At 48.3% G+C, this 20,420-nt stretch overlaps 1 protein-coding gene across 1 annotated transcript in view; it reads right to left on the bottom strand.

Moving 5' to 3' along the window:
- Positions 1–1,173: 1,173 nt before the first annotated feature.
- The window catches only part of cwc22 (CWC22 spliceosome associated protein homolog), an 81,512-nt gene continuing 62,265 nt past the window's right edge, over positions 1,174–20,420 (bottom strand). The window contains exons 16-21 of the mRNA XM_063213248.1: positions 8,879–8,956; positions 8,512–8,664; positions 7,027–7,154; positions 6,604–6,705; positions 5,942–6,126; positions 1,174–3,028 (exon numbers count right to left, since the gene is read on the bottom strand). Of these exons, the coding sequence (XP_063069318.1) occupies positions 2,052–3,028; positions 5,942–6,126; positions 6,604–6,705; positions 7,027–7,154; positions 8,512–8,664; positions 8,879–8,956 (1,623 nt within the window). The 3' untranslated portion in view covers positions 1,174–2,051. The remainder of the gene's footprint in view (positions 3,029–5,941; positions 6,127–6,603; positions 6,706–7,026; positions 7,155–8,511; positions 8,665–8,878; positions 8,957–20,420) is intronic.

Here is a 20,420-nt window from a genome sequence, read left to right on the forward strand (position 1 = left end):
TGCATTAGCTTAGTGCAGTTCACGCGTGACAAGCTTCATTTAACACCCAAGCACTTACTATACAGAGCACAGTGGTAATGAGTGCACCCTTTTTGAAAAGTTAAATTTTGAACAATATTTCTATAACCGTACTTAACAAATAACCGTATTTACAAAATGTGAAGAGTAGGCCCTAAGTTTAATACAATACCTGTTAAGCTTACAATAGAAAAAGTAAGGTTAATAATCTTAAAGGTACACTGTGTAAGATTTTTAGTTGTTTATTTCCAGGATTCATGTTAACCATTCACTAATGTTACCTTTTTCATGAATACTTACCACCACCATCAAATTCTAAGTATTCATTATGACTGGGAAAATTACACTTTTCATACATGAAAAGGGGGATCATCTCCATGGTCCACCATTTTGAATTTCCAGAAATAGACATTTTTAGCAGAAAATGATGACTGTTCTTGGGCCTTACTAGAAAATATTTGTTTATTACTTAGTAAACTTTCATGAAAATATCAAAATTGGCTATAGGCAACCCAGTTTCAATGAGCAGCATAGCTGCAGTACCTTTTTTGACCATTTCCTGCACAGTGAACCTTTGATAAACTATTTAAAAATGTATCATCATGCACTCATCAGAGAAAAACAGACCAAGGATATGGGTTGCTGGAACCATGTCCTGTGGTCTGATGACAAAAGATAAACCAATTTGTTTTAGATTGTGTAAAGCATGTGTGGTGGTGACTGAGTAGTACAAAAAAAAATCTATCGTGCTTACAGACAAGCATGGTAGTGGGAATTACATAGTTTTGGCCTGCAATGCTGAATGCCATTAACATTCACCAAATTTCACCAAAAGAAATGTGTGTGTACCATACTAAAGCAGATCATGAGACTATCTTCGGGATATTAACATATGGTGTGCTCACTTTTGATTTCACGGAAAAGGACAAATATCATTTAAGTTATGTCATTAACCTTAATTTTCAGTTTTAAGTTCAACAGGTGCTGTATTAAACTTACACAATGGACATTTTGGAAATACCGTGTGCTTATTGAAATTGAAATTGTTGTTAAAATGTAAAAAGGGGTGTGCTCATTATTGTTGTGCACAGTACCTACAACACAAAAATCACAATGGTCTCACCGTCATGTAAAGCATACAAGGTGCAACTTCTCTACAAAGGATAGATCATCTTTATTAAATCCAAGGACAGGACAGTACAAACACAATAATGTTTACTCGGAAACTTCAAAAAGCCTCTATACACTATAAACATCCGTTTCTTACTGCGTCACAACTGTGGCACAATAGGCTCTTCGCTAATACAAAAACATAAAGCTAATTCAAATTTCTGCCAAAAACATCAATATTAGCACATCAATCAGTTGAATAAAAGAAGATCAACATAATGATAAAAGGGTAGAAGAGATTTTTAATGGCCCGACTGCTTATCACAGTATTAATAATAAACTCCTCTGGAATTCCCAAAGATCTTTGACATTTAAAACACCACCCTCAAGCGTCACTTGCCAATGATTCCCAACACATATTAGAAATTAAACACGTTTTATTTCATCAGCAAATGTGCGTGGGGAGAGGGTACAAAAAAAAACAAAAAAAAACCCAACCCCAATAGAAACGTTCAACATGCCTGTACGTTATAAAGCCATCTTCCAAATTGGACCCTGCAGGTCTGCTGACAGAGTCTGTTCCACACTCACAGTTCTGGACAAAAAGCTGTCACCATCCTCAACAGGGCATGTCTTTTGATGATGACTTCACAGGTTTTTTTTTTTTTTTTTTGAAAGGTGGCAACATATAAAGGATATTCAGGAGGCCCAAATGACGAAAGAGGAGAGGAGAGGAGAGGAGAGGAGAGGAGAGGGGAGGGGAGGGGAGGAGAGGAGAGGAGAGGGGAGGGGAGGGGAGGGGAGGAGATAAAAGTCCAAGCGCTGACAAGGCTGTAAAGCAGACATCTCATCACCCCTCCCATCTACCCCTCTCTCACTTTAGGGACAATCCCCCCCCAACCTCTCCTCTCTCACTGAAGGGACTATCTTCTCCTTCTGGGCGACTCGTCTCTGCTGCGTTCCTCATTCCTCCTGGAGTCGCGCTGGCGCTCCGCATGCCTGTTGTCCTTGTAGGACTTCTCTACGCCGTTCCGGTGGCCGTCTCTGGCATCGTCCTTTTCCCCCCTTCGGCCGCGGTCCGCATCTCGGTCCCTCTCCCTCTCCCGATCTCGGGACTTGGACCTCTCCCTTGGACTGTCTCTCCTCACAGGTTCCCTTTCCCTGCTCCGTCTCTGGTCCCGATCTCGGTCACGACCTCCGCGGTCCCTGTCCCGTTCTCTGTCTCGATCCCGATCCCGGTCCGTCACCTGAGAACCGTTCTTCATGGCGTCCTTGTGTCCTCCTCCTCCTCCTCCTCGGCGGCTCTCCTTCTCGTGCCGGTCCCCCCGCTCCCTCTCCCTGTCCCCACTGTGATCCCTGCCTCCCCTGTCCCTGTGATGTCCCCCTTGCTGCTGCTGTGGGTCCCTGCCAGGTCCTCTCCCGCGCTCCTGCTCCTCCTCTCTGTCCCTCTCCCGCTCCCTCTCCCGGCCACGCTCTCTGTCTCCTCTGTCTCGGTCACGAGGGGGTGGTGGCTGCCGTGAAGGTGGAGGTGACGGCGAGGTCTCCTGCGGCGGCGACGCCTGGCGTCCCCCTCCTCGGTGGCGCTGGGCCTTGCGGTGCTGGTCCGGTGATGGCGAGGGCCTGCGTCGGTCCGCTGGTGCGGCGGTGGCTCTCTCGGCTTCTTCTTCGCTGCTGCTGCCGCCGCGTTGTCTCCCCTGCCGCTTCCCGGGTCGCTCCTCCTCTGGAGAGCGGTCTCGTCGACGAGGGTCCGCCGCCTTGCTGCCGGACTCCTTTTTGCTGCCGGAATCCTTTTTCTTGCTGCTGGACTCCTTCTTGTTCTTGCTCTTCTTCTTTTTCTTCTCCTCCTTTTCTTTCTTCTTCTTGTCGCGTCCCTTCTTTTTCTTTTTCCTGGAGTCGGAATCTGCATCAAAACAAACAAACAAACAAACAAACAAACAAACAAAAAAAGACATAAGAGAGAGAATAGAGAAAGAGAGCGAGCTTTGACATGGAGACCAAGTGGGCATTGGATTTGATGTAATAGTATTGCCATGTTTTTCAACCCCAGAGGAAAAAACCCTAGTATATTCTCTATTCCCAATGATTTATTATAGAAAAGGAGGTCAGTCAATGACACTGTTGACATCTATGATGACGGGAGGCTACTGCAGGGGGTCTGGATGAATCGCTGGGCTGCGAGTTGAGATGTGTGCTGAAGACAGATTGCCCTGTTGACCATGGCCGAGAAGAACCCCCACTTTTTCTTGCCTACACACACAGGGGCACGCGGACACACACGCGCACGCCTACACACACGCACACACACACGCACACACAGACACACTAACTCACACACACAGACACACACACTCTCTGGACCCCTCTCTCAGACCAGGGTTCCCACACCTTTTTCATGAACAAATTCAAGCACTTTTCAAGCACCTTCAAGCACCATAGGTCGCGGGAAGGGGGGGTTTGTGTTTTTAAGAAGCAATTTCCTGCATTCTAATCTGAATCTGAGGAAGTGAGATGTCAGATGGGATTTGCCATTCGACACCCTAAAATTGATGTACCTGAACAATTTATTTCTATTATTTGGAGTTTGACTTGCCACAAATTTCAAGCATTTTCAAGCACTTCACCAAAAATTCAAGCATTTTCACAACCTTGAAATCACTTAATTAAAATTCAAGCATTTTCAAGGAATTCAAGCACCAGTGGAAACCCCGTCAGACACATGTCTCTCTTACTCCATCACTCGGTCTGTGCCTCTTGTGCTCTCTTCTCGGCCTCTCTTCCTCCCTCCCTCCCTGTTCTCTCTGACTCTCTCTCTGACTCTCTCTCTGACTCTCTCTCTGACTCTCTCTCTGACTCTCTCTCTGACTCTCTCTCTGACTCTCTCTCTGACTCTCTCTCTCTCTGACTCTCTCTCTCTCTGACTCTCTCTCTCTTTCTCTCTCTTCTCTCTGTTCTCTCTGACTCTCTCTCTTTCTCCCTGTTCTCTCGCTCTTCCTCCCTCCATGTCCTCTCTCTCTTGCTCTTCCTCCCTCCCTCTCACACACACACACACACACACTCTGTCTGTCTCACACACTGTCTGTCTGTCTGTTTGTTTGTCTGTCTCTTTCTGTCTGTCTGTTTCTGTCTCCCTCCCTGTTCACTGTCTGTCTGCGAGTGTGTGTGACTGTGTGTGTGTGTGTGTGTGACAGACAGAGAGAGACAGTCACACACACAGACACACACAGACACACACACACACAAACACTCTCTGTCCTGTTTACTCACAGTCCAGCCAGGCCACGATACTGGGCAGCAAAGCAAGCTGGCGGCCAAAAAAAAGTGCCTGGCAGTGTGTGTGTGTGTGTGTGTGTGTGTGTGTGTGTGTGTGTGTGTGTAAACACTGATCGGTATTTGTGTGTGCTCTGTTTAAATAAATGATGACCGGGCCAGCTCGGTAAATGGCTTCCTCAATTCAAGTCAAGCTCTCGCACTGAGTAATCATGCAGCTCTCTGCTCTTCAACACTTTTGACTATTATACAGTACTGACAACTTACATGCATGTACCGATACAAAAAAAAGTTCCCAAACAGCCTCCAAATGGCATTTTTTTTTCTCTTCTAACTGTTCCTCTTTAAAATGTTAATCTCAAAACACCCAAATGAGATGTCTGACTCTAACGTGCAATATTTCACATCTGCAGAACAAAACCAGAGATGAGATATTCTTTGGAGAGGAAAGGCACCCTTTCACAGCAGTGTCACAGGACTAACCAGAGAGAGGGGGGAAGAGTACGCAGTTCCCATAAAAACATAAATAAAATGTAAAAACTTGCCAAGTTGTCAAAGTAATTTTGACAAGTAAACATGCTAAGACGAGGTTACGTCATGACATGTCTGAGGTCAGGGCAGGCCATGAGTCTTAAGCACAGGGAAGCCAAACGGGAGAGTGTGTGGGGGGGGAGGGGTAATTTGCCCTGGGCCCCAGGGTGAGAGGGGGCACAGAATTGGGTCATCATTACGTTGTAGATAATGGTTTGGGGGCACTTTCGGATTTTTTTTTCCCTGGGCGGGCCAAAGCTGTCAACGACCCTGCATAAATGCATGACATGCCGGAGGGCTGAGCGCTCGCTCCAGTCCGTGGGGACCCGGACAGTTAAGGTCGTAACCTCCACAGACCTCAGCCAGCGAAGGGCGAAGGAGGGGCACACAGAGCACAGCCAGGCACAGGCAGAGGCAGAGGCACAGGCACACAGGAAGGGCTCTGGCCGACAGGAAAAGCAAACAAACACTGTTGTGGTTCTCGCGCCAGTGCGAGTACGGCCCCCGAGGCACGCAAATGAAACGAGTGACACATCGGGGTCGGGACGCTTGTTTGTGCTGGAACGACAGCCTTCCTCAAGAGAGAGGGCCTAACCTCACATAGAGCCACAAAACCTCTAAAGGATGAGAACAGAAGAAATGACAGGGGGCTTGGGTGTCCTGCGGGAGGAAGGTGAATTTAACAACAGCCACCTTGACAGAGAAAGCCGTTATTGTTACTGTTATTGTTATTGTTACGTTATTGTCCAGAGGATCAAGAGGGCTTGAGAAAGTTTAAAAGCCCTGCCGTATTCTTTCTGCCTCTCCTTGCCACAAGTGATTTCAATAATTAACCATTTTATTTTGCTGAAAAATTTGAGTCAATAATTGTATGTGGCAAGACTATATGTTCCATGTAGCAGATCCATTCACTTCTGTTCTACTGAACTGAAGCAACCCAAACAGTTTCATCTTGGCACGTAGAAAAGCTATCCTCTTTGAGGGGGAAAAAAAAAGACGTTGTCTTTCTACTGACCCGAGCTGCTACTGCTGCTGGAGGAGGAATCCGAGTCACTGGAGTCGCTGCTGTCACTGTCCGAGGAGGAGTCCGAAGACGAGGAAGAGGAGGAGGAGGAAGAGTCAGAGTCGGAGGATTCCACTTCCTGTTGCTGCGTCATGATCATCTTGGGAGCATTCTTCAGGTGCTCCCTCAGCTCATCTCTGGAGAAGGAAGAGGAGGAGGAGGAGGAGGAGGAGGAGGAGGAAGAGAAGGCAACGAGAGCAGAAGGCTTTTAAAGTCAGCTGGTAGACAAGAAGAGGAAGTGACAGGTGACTGAAACAAGCAAACACACTCCTGACAGAGGACATTAATGCACCCTCGGCCAGGGGTTCTCAAACTTAACCATGGCAAGCCCCCCATATACCAGTAGATGTCAGCTAAGGCACTCCTAATATGGAAAGTGCATAAACACTGTGCTAATTGGCCAATTTTCTGCACACCTCTCTTCATATTTGATGTCGTTACCACTTCCTAAATCTATTGAAGCAGAACAGGCAACATACTGTAAGACACATCACAGTGATTTGTTCATTTTATTTTGCAAATTTTGTCCGTAATTTGCCACGGCCCTCCAGGGTCGCCGGCCCCCACTAAGAAAACCAACCACTGCCCTAGACCCCCCCCCCCGCTGCACTTACGTGAGGCCTCCCAGACCAATGGAGGTGAAGAAATTGATGGCAAAGCGAGTGTTTCGGGGGTTGTCTCGCGGAAACAGGCCCTCGAAGAACGGCTGCAGAGTCCTGTAAAAGCGCACACAGACACAGACACAGACACAGACACAGAGACAGACACAGAGACCGACACAGACACAGAGACAGAGACAGAGACAGAGACAGACACAGACACAGACACAGACACAGAGACAGAGACAGACACAGACACAGAGACAGACACAGACAGACACAGACACAGACAGACACAGACACAGAGACAGACGCGCACACACAGGGATAGAGAGAGATAAAGACTTCCAGTTATCCATGTGCCGTTTCTCATTTGGCTATTAAGGTTGTGGCATGTGATGGGCGAGGGGAAGATAAGAGGAGAGGGGGATGACGTACGCGTCCTTGAGGCGCTCGTTGAGCTTGGGCAGGCCCATGTAGGCACACAGCTCCTGGAAGAGGATCTTGACGAAGATACGGCTGGAGGAGGTGGTGGACTCCTCGCTCATCCTGACGCACTCCATAACCTGTGGAGGAGGGGGTGGGGGAGCGGAGGGAAGAGACCACGCGCACACACACGCACACACTTAATATATGCTCATAATATCTCAAATACATACGCCAGATATACACACGGACACACACACGGACACACACACGGACACGGACACACACACGGACACGGACCCGGACACACACACGGACACGGACACACACACGGACACGGACACACACACGGACACACACGGACACACACACACACACACGGACACACACACACACACACACGGACACACACACACACACACACACACACACCCACACACACACACACACACACACACACACACACACACACACACACACACACACACACACACACACACACACACACACACGGACACACGCAGACACACACCACTCAGCATGCCGTCAGACGAAATTACCAGCCCCCCTCTTAACAGGCCGCCTTTGCCCATCCCAACCCATCAGGAAAAATCAATAATATTTCCAAGCCATATTGACGAGACGTTATCAGCAACATAATTACTTCAAAACAGGGCAGCCATTATTTCATTATTTTATCCGAGAGAGGGCACGCTGCTGGTTCAGCAGTTTTGTTGTGTGCACATTTTTTGTGCGTCTTTTACGGTAGGAGCCACTTATTGTATTTCCCCTAGTTCTATGCACATATCATGTGACTTCAATGAGATCATGTGGGCAGCCGTGGCTTAGTGGGCAGCCATGGCCTAATGGTTAGAGAGTTGCTCTTTCAATCTAGGGGTTGCAGGTTCGAATCCCCCTGACCTCTCCCTACATCTCCATCCATGGCTGTAGTGCCCTTGAGCAAAGCACCTAACCCCACATTGGTCCAGGGACTGTAACCAATACCCTGACAAATAATAACTGTAAGTTGCTTTGAATAAATGAAAGCGTCAGCTAAGTGTAATGTAATGCATGCGTGTATGTTTGTATGTGCGTGCGTGCGTGCATGTGGTGGGGTTAATGGAGATTGCCCGGAACTTGGAACTGCTCATAGTGTAGCAATCGAGAAAACATGGTTGTTTGTTTGTTTGTTTGTTTGTTTACATTTATGGCCAAATATGCAACTGTGGCTATTTCATGGTCAGTACAGGTAATACAATTTGCCTCAAATTAAAAATCTACAATGATATAAATAATTGAATAAATGCATTAAATAAGTTTGGTCACATCAATACATTTTTAAAAGTTCAAAGCCTTTAAAGGTGGGACCTTATTAAAAATACCAAAAATAGTGTCTTCTTTAAAAACTGTTGTCTTTTCCTTCTGAGTCGAGAAATCATGGTACATAAAAATCAGTGGCTCATATACTGTAAGTGAGTCATTAAAACGGACACATACGCTCCACGGGACGGAGTCGGTGTACAGCAGGTGGGCGAACATCCTGGCCACGTTGCGCAGCTTGTTGGTCTCCAGCCGATGGATGGTCTCGTACTGCTCCATGAAGATGGCCTCAAAGCTCTCCATATAGTCCTTCTTCAGCAGGCAGAAACGCTGAAATCGAGATAAAGCAAAACAAAAAAACAAAAAACAAAGAACAAACAGGGGCATTAGATAACACACAGTATTTATGCTTAGACAGTAATATTATGCGGAATGGACAGCTATGCGGAAAACATAAAATAATGAAGTGTGAAAGGAAATGTTTTTGTTCCAAGGTTATCTGCGCTGTGCTGTGCTATGCTGTGCTGTGCTGTGCTGTGCTTACCCCAGCAAGGAGACCAAAGAACTTCTCGTAGGTCCTCTGCTGTGCACAGCAGTCCAGGATCATGTTGCACAGCTCTTTCTGTGGGCAGAGAGAGAGAGAGAGAGAGAGAGAGAGAGAGAGAGAGAGAGAGAGACAGAGAGAGAGAGAGAGAGAGAGACAGAGAGAGAGAGAGAGAGAGAGAGAGAGAGAGAGAGAGAGAGAGAGAGAACAGGAAAACACAAGAGAATCAGCTACTGTACAGAGTGAGCAGTGTCCTGCCAAGTTCTTTCAGATTGAAGTATTTTCAGTAACACTTTAGAATAATGGATGCAAAAAAGCATTATAAAGGCTTAATAAATAATTAACTATTGATGAACAAAACATTAACAAACGTTTGTAAATGACTAGGAAATGTAAACAAATGCTTGTAAATGACTAGGAAATGCTATGTTAATATTTTATATTTATCGAACATTTACAAGTTGCTTGTAAATGAATAAAATACTCTGTTATAAGGTGTGTAAAATCTTGCAGATATCATTTGTAGATATTTTATAAAGCATTAATAAAGCTTAGTTAATAATAAAAACATTTGTTAATGTTTTATTCATCATTAGTTAATTATTTACTGAGTCTTTACTAAGGAACATTATTATAAAGTGTTACCGTATTTTCATATCAACTCTCAAGGACCAACTTCCCCCCTCCAAACTTAAGACCAGCAAGGTTATCTAAAAGCACCAAGTTGTTGGGCATGGCAGCCATAACAAGAGAACGTCATCAAGCTCACTGTGCAAGACAAATATAGATTACATTGCATTTGGCAGACGCTTTATAACCAAAGCGACTTTCAGAGAGGACATAATCAAGCCAACATCACAAGCAAATACAAAGTGCACAGGAGATTTACAGAACAACAAGTGCAATTACAAAGAGGGGTTAGTTTTTTTTTTTTTTTTTTTTTTTTTTTTTATAATAAAGAGGAAATAACGAGAACACAAACACACACTCACAAACTAAACAAAACTAAACATCATGTCAGGATTCTGCCCTGGGGCAAGGCCAGTTCAATCATTAGTCTAGTAGATTCTCTCGAAAGAGGAATGTCTTTAGTTGTTTCTTGAAGGCTGCAAGAGAGTGCGTAGTCTTGCTGCCTCTGGGAGACTGTTCCACCACTTGGGAACCACAACGGAGAACAATCTTGACTGGGAGTACCTAGAGCGACTGGATGGCAGAGCCAGCCGGCTTGTGCTGGATGAGCGCAGATCTCTTCCAGTAACATAAGGCGTTAGTAGGTCCTTCAGATAAACTGTTCCTGTGATGGTTTTGTAGGCAAGGGTCAATGCCTTGTGCTTGGTCCAGGCGGCGATCGGTAACCAGTGCAACTCAATAAATTGAGGAAGTAACATGGGTCCTTTTGGTTGATTGAATATCAACCGTGCCGCCGCATTCTGGATCATCTGCAGAGGCTTTAGCGCACAAGCAGGTAGACCTGTCATGAGTGAGTTGCAGTAGTCAACGCGGGACAGGACCGTGGCCTGGACCAGTCGTTGTGTAGAATATTGTGTCAGCACAGGTCTGATATTCCGTACATTGGACATCTGGATTCGACAGGTCCGGGTGACCGAGTTTGATGTAGTTGGAGCATGACAGCTCATCTTCAATCATGACGCCAAGGTTTTTGGCGACTTTGCTTGGGGTCACGATGGTGGAGCCTATCTTGAGGTTGATGTTGTGACTGAGCGGCTCTTTAGCTGGGATCACCAGGAGCTCTGTCTTGGCCAGGTTCAGCTGTAGGTGGTGGGTCCTTCATCCATGTTGACAAGTCGGTGAGGCAGGCAGAGATGCGTTCCGAAACCGTGGTGTCCTCTGGACGGAACGACAGGTACATCTGGGTTGTCATCAGCATAGCAGTGGTAGGAGAACCCATGTGTTTGAATGACACGTCCCAGGGAGGACGTGTATATTGCAAACAGAAGGGGTCCCAGCACTGATCCTTGGGTACGCCTGTGGAGAGGTTGTGAGTCGTAGACAGCTTCCCTTGCCATGACACACTGAAGGTGCGTCCACAGAGAGGTAGGAGTTGAACCATGAGTGGACAACGCCTGTGATTCCCATGGCTGTGAGTATCCTCAGGAGGATCTTGTGGTTGACTGTGTCAAAGGCTGCAGACAGGTCTAGGAGTATGAGGACCGAGGATAGTCCTTCCGTTCTTGCAGTCCTTAGAGCTTCAGTCACTGAGAGTAACGCAGTTTCAGTTGAATGTCCACTTCTGAAACCAGATTGTTTTGGGTCAAGTAATCCGTTCTGGTTTAGGAAGTTGGTGACTTGCTTTGCACAATGCCCTTTCTAGCGTCTTGGATAGGAAGGGAAGCAGTGAGACAGGTCTGTAGTTTTCGACATGAGCAGGGTTCAGTGTAGGCTTCTTCAGTAGTGGTGTCACCCTTGCTTGTTTGAAGGCGGAGGGGACAGTGCCGGAGGAGAGTGAGGAGTTCATGATGGATGTGATCTGCTGGGGACCACTGTTTGGGCAATGTCTTGAAGAAGGTTCGTGGGCACTGGGTCTAGTAGGCAGGTAGTGGGACGGCTTCTTGTGATGAGTCTGGAAACGTCTTCTTCAGAGAGCAGAGTGAATTCATGAAGTGTTGCAGGAGTCGCCGTGTTTTCCAGGGGGGTGTCTTCTGGGCGAGAGGGTGGTTCACAGAATTGCTTGCTAATATTTGCCGTCTTTTCCGTGAAGAAGGTGGCAAAGTTGTCCGGGTTAAGGTCTATGGGTGCAGGAGGGGGGGGAGGATTGAGCAGTGACTTGAATGTAGAAAACAACTTACGTGGGTCTGTAGTGTTGCTGATCTTGTCGTTGTAGTAGGTCGTCTTGGCAGCTGTTACAGAGGCGGAGAAGGAGGCTAGTAGAGATCTAAGTTTTTCGAGGTCAGATGGGTTGCGGGTTTTGCGCCATTTCCTTTCTGCCGCTCTGAGGGTGGTACGTAGAGCTCGGATGGTCTCTGTCAGCCATGGTCGCGGTTGTGAAGGTCTTGCAGGTTTAGTGACTAGTGGGCAGAGGTTGTCGAGGCAGGAGGACAGTGTGGAGCTGAGCGAATCTGTAGCAGTGTCAACATCGAGTGAGGAGAGCACGGTTGCTGAGGGCAAGGCATCTGCCACCACTGATGCAAAGCTAGTGCGTGACAGGTTGCGTAGATTCCGCCTATATGTGACCAAGGGAGAGGGGGTGGGTGTAGGGTCGGGTAGGGAGGTATTCCAGGCAGCTGTAGTTGTTGGCAGGCAGCAGGGGGGCATAGCTCCAATGCTTGTTGATAAGGATCCCTGTTCCGCCTCCTCTTTTCTTCAGCCGACTGGTGTGTGAAAATGAGTAGTTAGCTGAGAGTGCTGCTGGAGTGGCTGTGTTTTCAGGCTTCAACCAGGTTTCTGTTAGTGCCAACAGGTCAACAGAGAGACTACTAGCATAAGCAGAGATAAAGTCTGCTTTGTTGACAGCTGACTGGCAGTTCCAGAGACCAACAGTGAAGGAGGTGATTGAAGTTGTGTTCGGTTGTAGTGGCTGAAGGTTGGCCAGGTTTCTGCGTTGGTTGGAGGGTTTGAAAGGCCTGCGCCTTCTGCAGATTACTGGGATTCTCTGGAAACACATTGTCGATGTAGGTCAGCAGTGAGATGAAAATGTGCCTTACGTGTCGTTGCTTCGGTGGAGTTGCACAGGTAGAGTTGCTTGTCTTGTCACTCGTCGGTCTTAGCACGAGGAGGGCTGCCGCTGGAAGCGCACTTACTTTCCTAATATGGGCGTATGTGCCACTCAATGAGCACTGCCCCCAGCAATTAGAAAAACAATACCTAGTTTCTGTGGGTGTGGCCCTGATAATTGCTCACCTGACGCCTTCCCAATACTACAGCTGACTTTACTAGAGCATGAACACAGATACACACAATTGACAATTTCTTTTACAGAACACAATTAGTAAAGATGTAGCAAAATACACTTACTGGCTGCAGTCACATGTACCCTTGCCTTGTCAAGTGAAGCAGGCTTGTCCTACACCTTAGCACTTAGCCTGGCTATTTAACTCTTGGGTCGCACTGCCCCCAGCAATTAGAAAAACAATACCTAGTTTCTGTGGGTGTGGCCCTGATAATTGCTCACCTGACGCCTTCCCAATACTACAGCTGACTTTACTAGAGCATGAACACAGATACACACAATTGACAATTTCTTTTACAGAACACAATTAGTAGAGATGTAGCATAATACACTTACTGGCTGCAGTCACATGTACCCTTGCCTTGTCAAGTGAAGCAGGCTTGTCCTACACCTTAGCACTTAGCCTGGCTATTTAACTCTTGGGTCGCACTGCCCCCAGCAATTAGAAAAACAATACCTAGTTTCTGTGGGTGTGGCCCTGATAATTGCTCACCTGACGCCTTCCCAATACTACAGCTGACTTTACTAGAGCATGAACACAGATACACACAATTGACAATTTCTTTTACAGAACACAATTAGTAGAGATGTAGCATAATACACTTACTGGCTGCAGTCACATGTACCCTTGCCTTGTCAAGTGAAGCAGGCTTGTCCTGTAACATATGTAGGTTTTAGAAAGTTTCTCAGGAGATTGCCTGATGAAGGTCTAGTACCAAAACGTCGTTTATTAAAGAAAGAACAGCGAAATGGTCAGTGTGCGGGAGTTTCTTTAAACTATTGCTGAGTGACCCATGGTGCCATCTCCGACGCACCTGCCAGCTGAGGTGTGCGAAAAAAGCCGAAGTTCAAAGAAAGATGACAAAAAAAGCACAACATTCGGGACACCAGTTTGTAGATCACACTATAGGCACTTTCAGGCCGACAGAAAACCGCGTCTGTGCCCGATCCCGCACCTAATATCAACCCGACTAGCATGTTCATGCTGTAAATTAGACTGTTCAGGAACCAGCAATGTAGTGCATCTGAAGCAATCTGGGCGTGCTGTAGGGGGGCAACAGAGTGGTGGGGTTCAAAGGTTAGGAGGAACACGGGAGACCCATATGAAACAGTCTGCAGAGCCCATCTGTTCAGGTTTAATACGGCCTTGCTTTGCTTAATAAAGCGGCCACCTCCCTCCCAATCTCTGTCTATCTTTCTCTCCCTCCCTCTCTCTCCCCATTGCTCAGTGTCTTCCTCTCGGTCTCTCTCTCCATCGCTCAGTCACCCCCCCCCCCGCAATCCTTCTCTCTCCCTCCACCTGTCTCCCTCCCTCCATCGCTCTCTCTATCTATCCATCGCTCTCTCCATCTTTCCATTGCTCTCTCTCTCCACCCCCTCTCTGCATCCCTCAGTCTCTCCCTCTTCTATCCCTCTCTCTCTCTCTCCCTCATCTCCCTCTGTCTCTCTATCCCTCTGTCTCTCTCTCACTCCATATCCCCCCCTCGCTCTCCATCGCTTAGTCTCTCTCCATCCCTCCATCCCTCTCTCTCAGTGCCAGCAGTCCTGTCATCCAGCTTTATCATGACAGACCATCTCCATCTGGGCCAGAGGGCCAGTCTGCTCTCTGGCACCGGGCGCCCAGCTCCTGATCAATCCACAACTTTAACTTCTGGACACAACACAACTCAGCCCTGTTGGCTGGCTGGCAAGCTGGCTGGGAGGGAGGGAGTCAATTTGTTTGTGGTGATGGTGGAAATTGGGGCCGTGGTGGTGAATAAAATGTTCTCGAGAGTTTCAATCTTCAATGGCTGGCTGGCTGGCAGGGAGGGAGTCAATAAACGAATAAAGAAGCACTCATCAGATTTCTTTTTGCTTTTTTAATCGCCTCAATCTGATGAGTGCTTCTTTATTCATTCATTTTTGAGATTTGAGTTCATTCATTGACAAAGTTAAGCACCAAGTGTACAGCATTAGACTACAAGGTGTTGAGCGTGCTTCCTGATCCTTCTAGGGCAGCGAGGGAGGCAATTTGTTTGTGGTGATGGTGGAAATTGGGGCCGTGGTGAATTAATGTTCTCGCAAGCTTCAATCTTCCATGGAAGGTACGGTAGGGTGAATGAAAATAAACAACAACAACAACAAGTGACCTCCGTGTAGTAATCACAATGAAATCACAATTCAATTTTCTTTAAAACTCAAATTCTTGTAAACAGAATGGGTACATGGTAATCCGCAGCCCCGTAACAGTCCCACAGATTTGTACTGCCTGATTGCAGACAAGTATATTTATTTTTTTCTGCCAGGCGAGAACTACCAGCTACAAGAATAACGTAAAGAAGACAAGCCCCTGCTTTTCTGTCTGTCTCTCTCTCTCTATGTCTGTCTATCTATCTATGTCTCTGTTCCTCTCTCTCTCTGTGTCTCATGCCTGAAGAAGATCTATGATCGAAAAGTTGCTCCAAATAAATTAAGTCTTTTGCAAGAAGCGCGCAGATCCTTTCCCACTCCTACATGTGACAGTTTTCTGATTTGGCACCTGCTGATGCTTTCTTGCTGGATGTGCGCGCTTTCCACTACACTCTATGCCAGTGCACTGCCATCCACAGCATGCCATGCATGTTGCTCATCCCTGCGACAACTTCACTGTGGGGTGGCGAGCCATTCAGCCATTCAGCCAGGCAGGCAGGCAGGCAGGCAGGCAGGCAGGCAGAGTGGCGCAGAGCAGAGCAGAGCAGAGGAGAAACGAGGGAAGATACATCAGGCGTGACGGGTAAGGGTAATGATCACAGGACACGTAAGATGGAAGAGGAGGTGGTATGGGGACAGAACAGCGAACAGGGAACAGTATGGGTAGGGACGCCACTCCCCCGTACGTGTGACTCCTGCGACAGATGCCACCCCGCGATGGGTGATGGTGACAGATCGATGGCATAGAACGCTTGAAGGTGCTTAAAGAGAACACCTCATCAGAATGAGTTGTAAAAACCAGAATGGTGTGTGTGTGTGTGTGTGTGTGTGTGTGTGTGTGTGTGTGTGTGTGTGTGTGTGTGTGTGTGTGTGTGTGTGTGTGTGTGTGTGTGTGTGTGTGTGTGTGTGTGTGTGTGTGTGTGTGTGTGTGTGTGTGTGTGTGTGACGGTAGCGGGAGGTAACAGGGCACGGCCTGCCGGTCTGTCCTTATTGAAGTCGAACAAGCTGCACTCAGATGCATCCAATTTCAACCATCAGCAGAAGGTTTTTTTTTTCCTTTTTCCTCCGCGCCTCACCATCCAGCAGGGGTTATTGAGGCGTAACGTGTCTATCTCCTGGACTATTACAGAGGTTATGCTGAGGTTCAACAACAGTGCACTTCATTGCTTCGACACGGCTAATGCTAATGCCTGTATTTTCAACTGGGAGCAGGAAAAAGTCTCTCTTAATTAAACAGCCATTAGCCCAGTGTAGAGAAAGCATTAGCGCTCCAATGCTGCTGAGTGTCAGGAGGTTTTTAAATGTGCGGGAGATTTCAAGGGGGTTAGAAAGTGCAGAGGAGGATGGAGAGTAGTGGATAGGATATACCAGGGAAATGGTCAGTGAAGCAGTCATTAACTCTCCTAATGCCTCTCGATCCATCACGGGGGGGTGGGGGCCGGGGTAACGCAGGGGACTGTGGTGAGAGGGGAGCAGAGGGGAGGTACAGAGGGGAGCAGCATGTGAAATCCGGGGCCATGCCTGTCCAAAGAGGGATCAAGGCGGACAAATCTCTTAAGGCAGAAGGGTCCGGATTGAATCCCAGGCTGCCTGAAGTACCCCCCCCATCCCATCCCATCCCACGCCACCCCACCCCAGGCACCCTGTTCTGCCGGCCGGGATCAACCCTGCTGGGGTGGGGGACGAGGGGTCGGGTGAGATGAGGTGTGTTGGGGGTTTTGGTGGTGATGGTGGGATTGGTGCGCCTTGGAGGCTGCCCTGCCCTGCCCCGGACATGTGGAGTAAAGGACTGGAGAGCAGCCTCCAAGGCGCACCAATCCTACCATCACCACCAAAACCCCCAACACACCTCATCTCACCCGACCCCTCGTCCCCCACCCCTGCAGGGTTGATCCCGGCCGGCAGAACACAACAGGTTGTGTGTGTGTGTGTGTGTGTGTGTGTGTGTGTGTGTGTGTGTGTGTGTGTGTGTGTGTGTGTGTGTGTGTGAGTGAGTGTGTGTAATGTGAGAAAGGGTGTGTGTGCGCTTATTTCTATGTTCGTTTGTGTGTGCGTATGTGTGTGTGTGTGTACATGTGTGTGTGTGTACATGTGTGTGTGTGTACATGTGTGTGTGTAGGTACCCATGCTGTGCTCCTGAGCTCAGGAAGAGAGCAGTACAGGGAGGGGATTACATGCTCATCTGCCTGGCTGAGCTCCCCCGGCCTCCCCTCAGCACCTGCTCTCCACTGCACCCCACACACACCTCCCCTCAACACCTCCTCTCCACTGCTCCCCACACACCTCCCCTCAGCACCTGCTCTCCACTGCTCCCCACACACCTCCCCTCAGCACCTGCTCTCCACACACCTCCTTCCTCTCTTCTGCTCCCCACACACCTCCCATAGTCCCTCCTCTCCACTGCACCCCACACACCTCCCCTAGTGCCTCCTCTCCACTGTTCCCCACACACCTTGCCCAGCACCTCCTCTCCACTGCTCCCCACACACCTCCCCTAGTCCCTCCACTCTACTGCTCCCCACACACCTCCCCCAGCACCTCCTCTCCACTGTTCCCCACACACCTCCCTCCTCCCTCAGCACCTCCTCTCCACACACCTCCCCTAGTCCCTCAGCACCTCCTCTCCACTGCTACCTCCTCCCTCAGCGCCTCCTCTCCACTGCTCCCTCTGCCTCCCTCCTCCCCTCAGCACCAGCTCTCTACTGCTCCCCAGACACCTCCCCCGGTCTCCCTCAGCACCTCCTCTCCTCTGCTCCCCACACACCTCCCTCCACCCTCAGCACCTCCTCTCTACGGCTCCTCTGCCTCCCTTATCTGCTTGGTTGAGCTCCCCCGTTCTCCCTGGTCTCAGCAGCTGCTCTCTGCTGCTCCTCTGTAGAGGTCAGTGGGGAGCAGAGTAGAGGAAATGGCACCGGGCACCAAATCTTTGGCTTTTTTATTTTGAATGAAAGTGGTGCTCAACCCTTGCCCCTTCCTTGGTGGTTGGGATTGGTGCGTGTGTGTGTTTGCGTGTGTATTTGTGTGCGTGTTTGCGTGCGTGTGCACGTCTGTGTATGCGCGTGCGTCTGTGTGCGCCCGAATGCGTGCGTGTGGAGGGAAAAACAATAACAAATATATGAACAAAAAGGAATGAAGGTGGCTCACACACAGAAATAGAGAGACATAGGGTCTACAAAAAGGAGTTTTTAATCAGAGCAAGGGCAGGGGCTTCTGTGTGTAGCTTTTCTCCATGCATCACTCACGCAGAAATACACCAGCGGCGATGCGATTCAAGCGACAGAGTGCAGCAGCAAGCGATACGAGCGATTGAGGAGACTAAAGTATGTCCGTACAGGCAGAAGGCAAAACATTCAATCATTCCCATTGGCTGTGGTCACTGACCTCTATACAGTCATTGGCTGTCGCGGCTTGTCGCCGAACCGTGTCATAGAAAGTTGAAAAGATTTCAACTTCAAATTGTCGCGCTCGTCGCGCAAATCGCTCTAGTCTCCAGAATCGCTTTTGTGGCGCGACTCAATACGAAGTCAATTACTTCCGCCGTTTGCCTCGCTCAGATCGCCGCTGGTGTATTTCTGCGGTCACTCCTTTCCCTGAGAAACGCATGGGCAGCACACAGGGCCCAAATATTTGGATTTTTCACATTTATTTTGTAAAGCTAAAGGCAAATTGCCCAGGGAGTGCATTTAAAAGGTTGAGAGCACCACATTAGGGTCGAAATATTTAGATATTTTCATGCTTTTGGTCCATTTCAGAAGGCACACCATCAAGCCAGTAGCTGGCTGGTTGAAACAAGGGTAACCATTTACTGCAGAGTGCAAAGATGAAATATTCTCATTGACATGTATATATGGGGTGATATGATGAGCTTCTATCACAAGCAATCACCCAGCCCCACTCCACCCCACTCTCTTCCGCACACACACGCACGCAACCTTTCCTCTTCCCTCATGGTTGTAATCATGCACGGCATGGCACGCTATATAATAACATGCATGTAAATGTGATTCAATGCAAACTGAAGCTTAACTGCATGCTGAGAACACAGAACAGCACCCTCCTTTTTTCCCAGGCTCAGCAGCACTTGACTTTGATCTTATGGTTCTCATGGGAGAGGGAGAGAGCGAGACATTCTGCCCCTCAACCACCATCGGGGCTTAACGGATAACACATGACACATACCGCACTGACCCCCTCAGTATTGGTAGGGCGCCCATCCCCTCAGGTTGCGATCTCCAGATCTCACCACTGCTTCTACATGATTTTAATCTTTGCTCAATGTCACTCCACTGACAACGCTTGAAATCTTAAAAATAGCCGCCCCTTTCTGGATTTTTCGACAAATCGAATCGCAGTCCTCAGCCCCCCCAACTCCTCACCATCTACAATGAGTGTCCCCAGTCAGACCAGCTCTGTCCCTGGGGTTTGGGCCACTCATGACTACTGGTACTGGAAACGCATCGCTGCGGAAGAGGACATGATGATTGACGCTGACCTGACAGACGCTGTAACCCTCGGGGAGGGGGAGGGAGAGGAAGAGAGGGATGGGGAGGAGGAGAGGAAGGGGGGAGTTGGAGGAGAGTGGGGATGGAGGATTGCAGTTAGTGATTGAGAGATAAGAGACATACCATCAGGAAAATGGAGGGGAGAGTTAAGAGAGGGATGAAGGCAGAAGGCAAAAAAGGGTGATGGGGGAGAGAGGGAAAGAGAAAGATGGAGAGAGAGAGAGATGGGTGGAAGGAGGAAGAGATGACAGACAGGGGAGGATGGAGGCGAGAGTTAAGAGGAAAATAAAGGCAAAAGGCGAAACAAAATGGATAGGATGGAGAGAAAGAGAGATAAGGACGGACGGAGAGAGTGAGTGAGAAAAGGACGGGGGGAGGAAAAGAGCATCCCTGATGTGAGATCCATAATGTCAGAACACTGGACCTGACCGTCTCCCAGAGATGACGCCATCTGTTCACCACATACACTCAGGCCCGCCGACAGAGGGGGAACAAGGGGTATGTTGCCCTGGGCACAGGTAGATAAGGGGCCCAGAATTGGATCCCCATTACATTGCATGTATTGGGTAAGGGGCCCTTTTAGACTACTTTGTCCTGGGCCCAGCGAAAGCCGTCAGTGGCCCTGCATACACTCATGAAAAAAAAAATCTATGACCTTCTATTAAGGCAGGAAGAGATGGAGAAGTCCAGACATCCATCCATTCATTCATTAATTTACAAAATCTTACAAGCCTCTTTTTCATTGCTCGGCCTTAACAGGCGCCCAGACGGTGTTGCGTCTCATTTACTGCCAATGCCAAATCAGCCTCAAGGCAGAGAGGCAGATGGGCCTGGAGGTGAAATTCATTTCGCCAATGATATTTTCATCACAAATCGATACACACTTAACCATGAAAAAAAGCCTTTAAAAAAAAGAGAAATAAGTGGATATACCTGATTCACAAGCCCAGTGGTTCTCAAACTT

The sequence above is a fragment of the Engraulis encrasicolus genome, chromosome 13 (assembly GCF_034702125.1).
Source record: "Engraulis encrasicolus isolate BLACKSEA-1 chromosome 13, IST_EnEncr_1.0, whole genome shotgun sequence".
Taxonomy (NCBI): Eukaryota; Metazoa; Chordata; class Actinopteri; order Clupeiformes; family Engraulidae; genus Engraulis; species Engraulis encrasicolus.